This window comes from Sus scrofa, chromosome 12, assembly GCF_054392235.1.
Source record: "Sus scrofa isolate SSC_HxYL_T2T_F1_AM1 chromosome 12, Sscrofa_HxYL_maternal_Yorkshire_Landrace_v2.0, whole genome shotgun sequence".
Taxonomy (NCBI): Eukaryota; Metazoa; Chordata; class Mammalia; order Artiodactyla; family Suidae; genus Sus; species Sus scrofa.
The window spans coordinates 2,388,089-2,400,965 of NC_139394.1; the positions used below are offsets into that span (position 1 = coordinate 2,388,089).

The window sequence follows — 12,877 nt, forward strand, 5'->3', positions numbered from 1 at the left end:
TGCGGGGGCGTGACGCCCACGCGGGAACTTGCCCTCGGCATCCCGGAGCCAGCCAGCCAGGCAGCCCCCGAGGCCCGACCCTGGGCATCTAGCCGGAACCGGGGTGGGCACAGGTGCTCAGCACCCGGAGGGCAAAAACAGCGTTTAGTCGTGACCCATCGACTGTCGTGAAAACGTTCGATGACAAGGAACTTTTTTTCCATCGAGAAAAGGCTTATATTAAGAGGTGCAGGCTTTCCAGGGTGAAATACAAGAGCCAGACCCCGTGATTTTGTCAGAAGGCCCCAGCAGTGTGTGTGTATGGGGAGGGGAATTGAGGGTTTCCTTGCTTCTTTATGTACTTCTGAAATGTTTTAGAATAAATACACTTTCATATTCAGAAAAAAACTTTATTTTCCTGCTGAAAAGTTTAAAATTACTTTGTAAAATTACCTTTCCCCTTAAGCCCTCGAAGAAGCCATAGACAGCAGGGGTTCAGGAGTCGGAGCGTGGGAGGAGGAGCCCGGGGTGGACCAGGGTGGTGGGGACCCGACACAGACAAGGAGGTCTGTGTTCCTGCACCTGCACGGTCTAATCGCAGACGTCAGGCCCTGCAGACTCCGCTAGGGCTTCACGTCCTCCGGACTTGCTCCGGTGAGCTGGGCATCTGGATTTAACCCAAGCTGGGAGTGGGGCGGGAACAGAGACCTGGTTTCCGGTTTTCCTTGGACGAGTAAGCCCAGCGAGGGCACGGGGGTCTGCTTTGCAAATGGAATACTTGTGGAAAATGGAACTGGAAACGTTGGGATTTGACCTGATTTATACAGCGGGGTGGCTAAACAAACAATTCCTACAGCGCTGGCGTATTTTTTTAAGTGGCGTCATTCTCTGAGGGCAGCGGTGACTTTCAGTAAAGCAGGGACAGACAAACGTATTCAAAGTCCCCGACAATGCACAAAACTGATCCCTTCCTTGGGGGCCCGCCTGGAAGAGGGGTGCCCAGGCGCTCTCTAGGGCCCAGGGGACCCCAGCCCGTTGGTGATGGACTGGCTGACCTTGAGCAGGGCCCCCTGGAACTGCGGGTACTCCTCCTTCACGTGGTGGAGGATGTTGTTGATGCTGCCCAGCCGGTCCTCCAGACGCTTGAGCTCCGACAGCAGCGACTGCTTGTTGCGGAGCAGGAAGACGTACCGCCCGTCCTTCACGGCCTGCAGGTGCTTGAGGCGCGTTTGCAGGGCCACGAGGGTGGAAAGGTTCTTGGTGGGACAAGAGAACTGTGTCAGGCTGTGCACGTTAAAAACAGGACACCCACTGGCCTGGCACAAGCTCAGACTTGAGGACGTGCCAGAAAGCACTGCAGGAGAGGGGACAAATGGCTGAAGGTGCTGAGTCCCCTGGTCTAGGGGACGAGGCTGACACACAAGGGGAGCCTGTGCCCTCACTCATCTTCTGACCCACCAGGTGCCAGGCCGGGCGCCCAACACTCCGTCGTCATCCCCAAACCCTGCAGCCCTGCTCAATGCCACTCTTCCACTTGCACACATCCAGTCCAGCAGCAAACCTGCTGGGGTGACTTTGAAATCAGACACAGAACCTGACAGCTTCTCATTAGTTCGAGACTACCCTTGGTCCGTGTGTCACCGTGCTCCTTAAGTACCACGATGGCCTCCAACAGGCTCCTTGTCCCCACCTGGCCCTTCCACGCCACACTCCACATCAGAGCTGAGCAATCCCACCGAGCCCAGTCATGCCTCTCCTCAACGCCTCCCCGAGGGAGAGGCCGTGGGCAGGGTGGTGCCCCAAGCCAAGCAAGCCGGGGTGCTCAGGCAGCCCCCAGCTCCTGCTGCTCCCTCCCTCGCCCCCTTCATGTCTTGCCTCAAATGGTGCTTCCTCTGCGCGGCCGTCTCAGACCCCCCCACCTACAGGTGCAGCCCATCCACCTCCTGCCCCCCCTGCTTCCTTTTTCACCATAATGTCTATCACCACCAGATACGCAGAGTCCTTCTTATTAGTTTCGCTAATTGTCTGTCCTCCTGCCCTCAGGACATGACCTCCAGGGAGTGGGCACGGTCACCTTTCCTGTTCGACTCTGCAGCCCTGGCAGCCAGGACAGTGCCGGCCCCTGGAGCCTACATTAGAAACATGAGGCATGTGATCAGCCTGGGCTTAGCGGCCCTGGTGGCCCTGGGGACTCGCCTACCTGCCGCTTGAGGGCCGCCAGCCGGTCCAGGTCGGCTTCGAGCTCGTCGGCCTTGGACTGCATCTTTGACAGCTGCTCCTGCTTCTCCACGAGGGACTCGCTCAGGGATCTCTGAGTTTCTTCCAGTTCCAGGATGGTTTTGGTGCACTCCTCGGTGGCCTGCGGGGCAGGCAGGAGCATTCTAGGACTCCCCCCGCCCCCCCCAGCCTTCATCCCACGGAGCAGTCAGGCTGGGAGGACCCCAGAGCCCTCTGTGCACACAGGCTGGGAGGGCTCCCAAAGAGGGGTGTGGGGTGGGGGGCCATGGCGGGACCCTCTTTGGGGAAGGGGTGGAGCAGGGCAGAGGAGGCCCCGGGAGCCAGGAAGGTGGAGAGGGATGGGCCTCAGGTGTGCACAGAGCAGGCTCAGAAGAGGCCCTCTGCGCCTCCTGTGACATCCAGACGAGCAAGGGGGTCAAGCCCGTAATTTTCAGCTGCCCTTTCTTCATACAGGACCCCCTCCGGGGGCTGCTCCAGGACCTCATACAGGACCCCCTCCAGGGGCTGCTCCAGGACCTCATACAGGACCCCCTCCAGGGGCTGCTCCAGGACCCTCCATCACTCCTCTGAGTGACAGCCATGGTGAGGACCCACTTCCAGGTCAGCGAGCCAGGGTACAAGATATCAGGTCAATACGTCTGAGCCACGATTCGAGGGTGAGGCTTGAGCCCCTGCGGTGAGGCTCCGAAGCCAAGTCTCTGTCATGTGACCCTCTCCTCCCTTGGCGGGGGTGGGGGGTGGAGGTTACTGTTCCTGTCTCCACTGGCAGATGAGGAAGCTCGGGCTCAGCTTTGGTCCCCAGCACAGAAGAAAGCAGCTGACCGATTCCGAAGCTGAGCTCCTTCCATCCCTCCCAGCCCCCACTGTCGCTTCTCCGTCTGGTAAATGCCAGGACACAGCAGCTGTGACCACAGCTCGGGGAATGAGGCGCAGGAGGTGTTTCCCCAGTGGGAGGGACCGAGGGACCCACCCAGAGGCCGGCTGGAAGGACAGAGTGCAATCACAACCTGGGGTGGGGGGGCACATGAGATGGCCGGCCCCAGTCAGGGATGCCGGACACCTGCCGGCGGGGCGGGTGACACGCACTGGCCGCTGGTGGACAGGTGGCCCAGGACCCAGTCTCTCCCGGTCGCCTGGCTCCCTACCTTGTGAATGTCCCTGACCTTCCGGCGCAGCTCCGCCTGCTGGTGGTGGAAGTCCGTCCGGGTGAGCAGCCTCTTGTCCAGCTTGCCCTGCCCCTCGGCCCGGGCGGAGATGGTTTCTCTGCGGGCGACGGCCAGCTCCATGTCCCGGATCATCTTCTCCTGCTGCTTCAGCAGCTGCCTGTGCTTGACCTGGGTGCGCAGGGCGGGGGCCTGGGTGGGAGGGGGCCAGAGCCGCCTCCCACCACAACTGGCTGCACCAGCGACACTCCCCGGGGAAAAGGGAACCTGGGGGCTTCGGCAGCTGGTTGGAATGAGCTAAGGTCTGTAAAAGAACAGCAGGCACGCAGGGAAGCACAGAGACCGCGAGAGACAGGAGCAGGTGATGGACACGGGGACCAGCGCAGCCCAGGGTCCTGCAGCAGAAAAGGGACAGCAGCCAAAACACCTGCGAACTCGGCTTAGGGTGTGTGGTTTGGTTAACGTTAACTGTATTGCACCAAGGTTAAGTCCCTCGCTGGGAACAACGTGGCGTGGTTTCCTGAGACGGTGGCATGAAGGGTGCGAGGCCTGGGGCTGAGGGCTGGGTTTGGTGAGAGATGGGCTCTGCAGGGTGGAAGTTCACTCTCCGTCTCCATGGGTAGTGGCTGTGTATGTGTGCTCTAGGCTTTACGGTAAGTTCACGTGTGCATGTAAGCTGTGCCTCAGGTAAAGGTGATATGAAATCATAAAAAATATAAAATCATAAAAGGATTGGAGTTCCCACTGTGGCTCAGCAGTAATGGACCCGACTAGTAACCACAAGGATATGGGTCTCGCCCAGTGAGTTAAGGATCTGGCATTGCTGTGAGCTGTGGTGTATGGCTGCAGACAAGGCTCAGATCCAGTGTTGCTGTGGCTGTGGTGTAGGCTGGCAGCTGCGGCTCTGATTTGACCCCTAGCCTGAGAACCTCCATATGCCGCGGGTGTGCACCCCCCACCCAAAAAAGACAAAAAAACACATACATGATAGACAGGCAGGAATCTTCGTGTTAAGTCAGGGTGGTGGTGGGAGGCCTAGCCCACCAGGTCTAAAACAGAGCTCAGAGTGACAGGGACCAGACGCTCTCCGCTGGGGCGAGCCTGTTGCAATGACTGTCACAGCAGAGTCTCAGGACAGGGACGGCGTCCTCACCCCATCCACGTGACCGACTGGCCGTTTGGTTGAGTGAGAAGCACGGGTGATGAGATAAGCGCTGCCAGCACAGCTTGTCCCCAGCGGAGAGAAAGGGGATGGACCCCTCTTCCCACCAGGACCCCAAATGAACACCAGGTGGATTTAAGATCTAAGTATGTGCAGACAACTGAAACACTCAGGAATCGGTTTGTGCAGCTTCAAGCCAGGGGACCTTCTCTACAGTATAGGAGACCCGGGAGCCACAGAGGAAAAGACTGATACACAACTAAAGACCAAACACATTCTAGTGGAAAGAGACCATTCAAAACGTGCAAAGGCAAACAGTAGACCAGAGGTAACATGTTACAGGCAAGGGCGTAACCCCAACGTACAAGGGGATCCTGAAAATGGCTAAAAAATAAGAAAAAAGCCCAACAGACAAATCAGTGCAAGAGAGGAATAGGCAACCTCCCAAGGGGAACTGCCAACACACACACACACACACACACACACACGTACACACACACACACGCACTGCACGCGCGCTCAGTCCTCCATGTGTAAACCAGCAACACAAATCCACGGAACACCACGAAACCGCTTCACACAGCGGACTGTCAAACGTTATAAAGACTGATAAATGAATGAGTTTAGCAAAATCGCAGAAACAAAGCCAAGGTACAAAAGTTAACTGTATTTCCGTACCTTAAGAATCAGCAACTGGAATCTGAACTCTTTTTTCCCTCTTTTTTGGCTGCCCCATGGCCTATGGAGTTCCCAGGCCAGGGCTCAGATCCAAGCTGCCACAGACGTGGCAACGCCGGATCCTTAGCCCACTGTGCCAGGCCAGGGATTGAACCTGCGTCCCAGTGCTCCAGGGACGCCGCTCATTCCCCTGTGCCACAGTGGGAACTCCTGCAATTTGGAAAAAACCCTGTAATTTGAAAAAGCTTTAAAGTACCATTTCCAACAGCACCAGAAAACATGAGACACTTTGGTATAAACCTAACAAAACACGTGCAAGACCTGGAGACGGAAAACTAAAAACGCTGAGGAGGGGAAATCAGACAAGACTGAGTCAGTGGAGGGACAGATACACCTGCTCGTGGGCTGGAAAACTCAGCAATGCCAAGGTGGCGATTCTCTCCGCAGTGCTGTCACCTCAGGGCCACCCCAGCCTTGACCCCAACAGGAACTTCGGTAGAAATCAACAGGCTGGTTCTTGACATTTCGTGGAAGGCCAAAGATACCGAATAGCCCAGATGGTTTTGGAAAGAACAGTGCTGGAGGAACCCCATGAAATCAAACCGCAGAGAGGAAGATGGTGTGGACTGGGGTTCCTGGGTCAGTGGACACAGCAGAGAGCCCGGCACCGGACCCACGAAGGAGACCTGGTCAGGTGACGCCCACGAGGACATCACTGGATCACGTGTCATGACCACACGCAGCAGCCTGGCTCTGAACCGCCACATCACTCTGGGGCCGTTCCTTTTGATTATGTTATATCCACAGTATCTTCTGCAGCTGTTCAAAAATGAGTGAATGTCCATATTATTTTTTAAGAAAATAAGTTGCTGAGTTATATGTACTACTTGTATTAAGGACAACAAAGCAAAACCACAACTAGGAGGGAAGTGGAGGCAGCCCTGTCCGCGTGTGTGTGTGTGTGTGTGTGTGTGTGTGTGTGTGTGTGTGTAATCTTTGCAGTGGAGGTTTGACCTGCTGAAGCGACACACATGCTTCTGGGAGTTGAAAGATCAGTTAAATGGAGCGCTTTTTAAGCTTCGCAGCAGCAGACGCATTTGATCAGAATTCCTCTGGACTCAGCGGCCAGCAGGGTTGTTATTAGCCAAGTAATCGCAAAAGCCATGTCACATTTGTTTTTATCACCTGCTCTAATGTGTATCCTTGAGGCCCTGGATCTTTGCCTCAGTGACAGCCTGTGATTTAATTACCAGCCTTTTTTTTTTTTTTTAAGGTAATGAAATCCAACTAAAGATGACAGTAGAGAGAAAAGCGTGTTTGGAAGGAAAAGGTGTGTTCTTTGAACCCTCTCTCTGATGAGAGTCTCTTTGGTCCAGTGGCGAGATACATCTCATGAGGGGTCGTGAGCCAGCATGTTAAAATATCCCAGTGCACTGCCTACACAGAGGGGTTCATGAACACGGAGCAGACAGCTGTGTGTGCTGTGATCATCTGGTGCAGGAAGAACAAGAGCTGTCCAAGGAGTTCCCGTCATGGCTCAGCAGTTAATGAACCCAATGAGCATCCATGACCATGCAGGTTCGATCCCTGGCTCTGCTCAGTGGGTTAAGGATCCTGCGTGGCTGTGGCTGTGGCTGTGGCTGTGGCTGGTGATATAATTCCAACTGGACCTGGGAACCTCCATATGCCACAGGTTCGGCCCTAAAAAGACACACAGACAGACACAGACGTACACACACACACACACACACACACACACACACACACACACACAGCTGTCCGGGCCTGGACCCAGGAGGTCGGCAAGGGGACAGACAGCGCGGCTCCTCGGGCCTGGAGTGCAGGCCACGGGGCGGAAGCGCCCGCGCCCTCCGCGGCGCCCGAGTCCCGGCCCCACCCACCTTCATCCTTTGGACCTCGGCCTTCATCGCCCGGATCTCCGTCTGCCCCGTCTCCGAGTCCACGGAGGCACGCATCTCTTTCGCCAGTTGGATCTTTTTCTCCCAAAGCATGATCTGGTGTCTTTAAGGGAAGGACAGGCAGGGCCAGAGCTGGAGAATGAAGGGCTTCTTTCTGGTGCTTTAGTGAGCGCCCTGCGCTGTGCTGGGGCACGAGGGGCAGTGTCTGCGACGGGCGACAGGAGAACACCCTGGCCTTCCTGTCCCGGGGGTGTGCCCTTGCTTGGCAGGTGGCATGGTTAATTGGAAGGCACCCAGGCAAGGGTTTTTGTTTTTTAATTTTAAGGTTTTGTGTGTGTGTGTGTGTGTGTCTTTTTAGGGCCGCGCCCTAGGCATATGGAGGTTCCCAGGCTAGGAGTCGAAACAGAGCTGTAGCCACTTGTGTACACCTCAGCCACAGCAATGCCAGATCTGAGCCTCTTCTGCGACCTACACCACAGCTCACAGCAACACTGGATCCTTAACCCACTGAGGGAGGCCAGGGCTCAAACCTGCGTCCTCATGGATACTAGTCAGATTCGTCTCTGCTGCGCCACCACGGGACCTCCCAGACGAGGGTTTAAATAGAAACAAATGTCCCCCATTCTGGGAACAGAAGGTGCTGGCAACCCCAGGGCCTGTCACTGAGGCGGTGGGGGTGGGATGAGGAGGGTGGATCTGTAACTATAGGGGAAGCTGAGGAAAGCGAGCATAAGTGAGACAAGTTGGTCTAAGGAAGAAAAAGCCTGAATAGACAGGCCTGAAAGCTATTAATGTGTTAGCAAAGACACATGCCCCTGCCGCAGTCTGAATGTGTGTGTTCCCACCGCCAAGGTGGACATGGGGGGGTCCTGACCCCGAGTGCGACAGTGTCAGGAGGCCTTGGGGAGGTGACGAGGTCCTGAGAGTGGCGCTCCCTTGAATGGGACTGGCGCCCTCATAAAAGACCCCACAGAGCTCCCTCGCCTTCCACCTGTGAGAACACGGCCAGAAGGCTGCACCCTAGAAGAGAGCCCCCACCCGCCAGGTGGGCACCCTGATCTCAGCCCGCCAGCCGCCAGAACTGTGAGCAATAAATTTCCCTTCTTTATCAGCCCCCAGTCTGTGGCGCGGCGAGGGACCAAGATCTGGGCAAAGACATCGGTCCAGGTGGGACAGATTCTGTCAAACCACAGGGAGGGACGATTCCTTTGCCACTCAACCCCTTGGAGATCACCGGCCCACTCAGCATCTGTGCACACAGCCCACTCAGGAGCCCTTCCACCTGGAGATGCAGCTCCACGCGCACCCACGGGGAGGGACATCCACAGAGGAATTCAAGGATGCTTCAAGGGGCGACACAGACAGATCCCTTTTTTTTTTTTTTTTGGTCTTTTTGCCATTTCTTGGGCCGCTCCTGCGGCATATGGAGGTTCCCAGGCTAGGGGTCGCATTGGAGCCATAGCCACCAGCCTACGCCAGAGCCACAGCAACGCGGGATCTGAGCCACGTCTGCAACCTACACCACAGCTCACAGCAACGCCGGATCGTTAACCCACTGAGCAAGGGCAGGGATCGAACCCGCAACCTCATGGTTCCTAGTCGGATTCGTTAACCACTGCGCCATGACAGGAACTCCCAACCATTTTTTGTTTAAAAAAAAAGAAGAGGTGAGAAAGGAAGGAAGAAAAAGGAAGAGACATCGTCCAACTTTTAAAATAAGTTTGTCCCAAAGGAAGTCACTCCATTTCCAAGGATGGCCGATTTGGTGAGGGCTGCCTCGCGGGCAGGAGACCAGAATCGCGCCGTTCCCTCTGGATCCCCCCCGCCCCCCCGCCCCCCCCCCCCGGTCCCAGAGCCTGGCTTACGCGGTGGGTGGCCGCACATGGCTGCGCAGGGCAGCGACCCTCGGGGTGCCCGGGACTCACTCGGCCTCCACCAGGCTGTTGAGCACGGCCGCCTTCTCCTCGCTGAGCTGGTTCAGCTTCTCCTGCAGCTCGATGGTCTCGCGCTCCGAGGCCTGCGCGGGTTAGGGCGGCTGTGGGCGGGGCTGAGGACAGCGCGCACCTGCGTCCTGCACCTGAGCCCCGCCCCCGAGGCCCCACCCTCCGTGCTCGCCCCGAGCCCCGCCCCCGCCCCCGCCCCCGAGGCCCGCCCTCGCCCCGGCCCCAGGGCCCCACCTTGAGCGCTCGCAGGAACTCGTTCTCCGTCGCCAGGTTTTCCTGCTGCAGGTCCTCCGAGCTGCACCGGCTCCTGTTCATCAGCACGTTGAGCTTCTTCAGGTCGCTGTCCAGGTTCCTCATGTGGCGCTGGATCTCCTTCTGCTCCTTCTTCTCCTGGTCGATCTTGTCTGCGGGGGAGCGCGGCCGGGGTCCAGGGTGGCCCCGGGGGGTCAGGCCCGGGCCCCGCCAGCCCCACAGCCACCTTCCCAAAGATTAGTGATGGGGTCTCTGCCCACGGCCCCACCCTGTCGTCCTTCGGGCGCCCCTGCCAGAGTTGCACCCCTGACCGACCAGAGGAGCCGGAGGGGGACGCTGCTGGCACTCAGACACGGAGTTCCCAGGAAAGACCAGCCCAGCTCAGGGGCAGGGGTGCAAAGCAGCGACCCTGACCTCCCACAGGCGGGTTTTGGCGCCCCAAGAGCAGAGCAAGAGGAAGGCAGGGCCTCTGGGAGAAACCGGCGAGTGATGTGTCCAGGCGGAGGGGCCCGGACACGGGCTGCTCTCTCTGGGGCTGCGGTGCCAGACTGACCCGGTGGGACCAGGACGCCTCGGCCAGGGCCGTGGAGGGGACGCTGTGCAGGGGCGCTCACTCTCTGTTCGTATCTTCTTCTGCTCCAGGATGTGCATCTCCTTCTTGGACATGTCCAGGGAGGCCAGCTGCTCCTCCCGCTCCTGTGTGGCCCTCACCATCTCCTGCTGCAGCCGGAGCCAGGTCACCTGGGCCCTGGTCACACTGGCGCTGAGCTCCTCCGTCAGCTTGGTCAGCCTCTTGATCTCCAGCTCCAGGGGCCCCACTTCTTCCCCCTGAAAGTGATGGTGGCCAGAGAGCTTCTAAGTCAGGGCGGGCTGCAGGGGCAGGGACCCTGAGATCATGTGTCTGTAAGAAGGGTGGGGTCCTTATTTGGGGGACCAGGGACCCTGTCCTTGGTCCCCTCCCCTGCTGAGGGAGATGCGAGTCCGGGGGGTCTGCTGCCCCCACTTCCCCCCACTGGCCTGGCCCTGCCACACCCCAGCCTTGTGGGGGCAGGAACAGGCAGCAGGGCCTCCAGCTCCCGCAGGCGCTGTCAGCAGACGGGCAGCGGTAGGGTCTTCACTCCCCCCAAATCCGCTTGGGCTGCAGCTTTGAGACCGCACTCTGGTGTCAGGGTCTACCTGTGAGAGCACCCCAGCCACCCATCCTGCTCCGGGACGTGAAGCCATGGGTGGGGTCCTTAGGTCAGGGCTCCCAGCCCCAAACCGATCAGACCACTTCACTCAGAGCAGCGGTCAGTGGGCGGGGTCCCATCCGCTGCCTGTCTTCTCATAGCCCGTGGCCACAAAACAATCAAAAGAAGAGAACATTGTGCCAGGTAGGAGTCACAAGGAATTCAAATTTCAGGGGCCGGAAGTCAGGTCTTACCACCTATTTACGTATTTACATCTATTTACTGCTCCAGACAGCCCTGGGTGAGCGCTTGTGGCTGGGACTGGCCGGCCCACAGAGAAGGTCTGCGCACAGCCCGGGAGTCAGAGCGTTCTGCACAAGCACCTGCGCTTCACCTGGAAGACGGGCGGGCAGGGAACACCTGTGTCCTACCTGAGTCCTTCTTAAACCCCAGGGGACCCCGAAATGGCCACAGGCACAGGGATCAGCCCGAGTGGCCCTCCGGCCTGGGGCCTCACCCCAAGCTCAGAAACCATCTGCTCCAGCTGCTTGTTGGAAAAGTTGATGAGGCCTTGTCTTCTCTCAATCAGGATCGTGCGCCTGGAGATTTCATTTTCGCTGTTGGCGATGAGGTCGTTGACTTTTTTCACTTCCTCGTCCAGCTCGGCCAGCGTCTTCTGATGCCTGTCCAGCCTGCAGCTGGTGTTTGTCATGTCCAGGGTGGCCTGAGCAATGTCGCCGTCAATTTTGGAAAGATGTGTCACCTGAATCAGCAGAGGGAGGCGTGTGTGAACTATTTTTCTCTTTCTGGGAGGCTCCAGAGGAGCGGGCTGGCTTCTCTTTCCTTGAACACCTGGGTACTGATCTGGAGAAATTCCAAAACATTATCAGGAGAGGAGGATTTTGGCTGTCTCTCCATTTCGGGACCTGTCAAAGGACCTACTTGCCGGAACCCTCATGATTGCTCACCAAAAAAGAAAAGAAAGTCAACAAAGCCAACTGTATCCTCTCTTCTTTTTCTTTTCTTTTCTTTTTTTTTTCTTGCTTTTTAGGGCCTCACCTACAGCATATGGAGGTTCCCAGGCTAGGGGTCAGTCAGAGCTGTTGCTGCCAGCCTATGTCACAGCCACAGCAATGCCAGATCCAAGCCACATCTGCAACCTACACTACAGCTCACGGCAACGCCGGATCCTTTACCCACTGAGTGAGGCCAGGAATTGAACCCATATCCTCATGCATCCTAGTTGGGTTTGTTAACCACTGGGCCACAAAGGGAACTTCCTCCTGTCTCTTCTTATGGAACAAACGGTGACATACGTTATGGGGAAACATGGAAATGGGTGACCATCCAGGACTCTGCCCCACAGTCAGTAGGTCTTTTCAGGGCTGCACCTGTGGCATATGGAGGTTCCCAGGCTAGGGGTCAAATCGGAGCTGTAGCTGCCGGCCTACACCACAGCCACAGCCACACGGGTTCGAGCTGCGTCTGCGACCTACACCACAGCTCACGGCAATGCCGTGGTCTTAACCCACTGAGCGAGGCCAGGAATCGAACCGGCTGCCTCATCGTTCCTAGTCGGATTCGTTTCCGCTGCACCACAATGGGAACTCCCATCATGTCATTTTGAACAGCCATGGAGCACTCACTGCACCTGTAACAGAGGTTGGTGAGCGAGTCGCAGCTCCTCCTGGGAATTGCTTTGTCTGCTCCGCAGCCGTCACAGGGCACTGCTCCTGACAGCTGAGTGCTTTGGCAAAGGAAGCCAAGATGCCTGCCCTCTCTGAGCCTGCTGGCTCTTATCAACATTTCTACTCTGAATAACCCTGTGGCAAACACTTACCTTCCAATTTCTATTTAGTGGGATGTCCTTACATTTTACTAAAAAGCTGCACAAACTACTGTGGGCTGTCGTCGGCCACCTGGCCAGAAGCTTGTGACCCTGGGGCTCTTGGCCGACTTGGTTCTAGGGCGGGAGCTTCAGCCCGTGGTGGGGCTGCGCAGGGCTCCTTGGGCCTGTCCGTTGTCCAAGGGTCGGCCCAACCCACCCTTCCTCCTCTGTTGGCTTCAGACGACAGACGTGCCCTCGTCCCTTCCTACGACAGAGTGCTGATCGCAAGGACACTCGTGCGAACAAGGGAGGAGTGCGGGTCAGGCTCTTTGGGATCAGCCCCGTCCCGTGCCGTGACTCTGCCAGCCAGCTCCTGGCTGCAGATCCTCAGCTCTCTGCCAGCCCATGGCTCCCAGCAGCTCCTGGCCCCCGGGGTCACCTCTGCTCCTCCCCACGTGACCCCAACTGGCTCCGCCAGCCAGGTGCTCTCTGACCAGCTATCATGGATGGTTTTCCAGGACACTTAGGTTTAAAGTCAGACCCGGC

The 12,877-nt window shown here is 57.5% G+C and overlaps 1 protein-coding gene across 27 annotated transcripts in view; it reads right to left on the minus strand.

Annotated features, from left to right (window-relative positions):
- Positions 1-375: 375 nt before the first annotated feature.
- The window catches only part of CCDC40 (coiled-coil domain 40 molecular ruler complex subunit), a 43,025-nt gene continuing 30,523 nt past the window's right edge, over positions 376-12,877 (minus strand). For 10 of the 27 annotated variants that reach the window (XM_021066504.2, XM_084983370.1, XM_084983367.1 and 7 more), the window contains 8 exons: positions 11,021-11,266; positions 9,949-10,162; positions 9,317-9,486; positions 9,065-9,156; positions 7,122-7,242; positions 3,363-3,551; positions 2,180-2,338; positions 376-1,235 (listed from right to left, as the gene is read on the minus strand). In XM_021066504.2, the coding sequence (XP_020922163.2) occupies positions 990-1,235; positions 2,180-2,338; positions 3,363-3,551; positions 7,122-7,242; positions 9,065-9,156; positions 9,317-9,486; positions 9,949-10,162; positions 11,021-11,266 (1,437 nt within the window). In that variant the 3' untranslated portion in view covers positions 376-989. Of the gene's footprint in view, positions 1,236-2,179; positions 2,339-3,362; positions 6,040-7,121; positions 7,243-9,004; positions 9,157-9,316; positions 9,487-9,948; positions 10,163-11,020; positions 11,267-12,877 lie in introns of all 27 variants that reach the window. The other 17 variants (XR_002336939.2, XR_014820603.1, XR_014820612.1 and 14 more) reach the window with 4 other exon arrangements.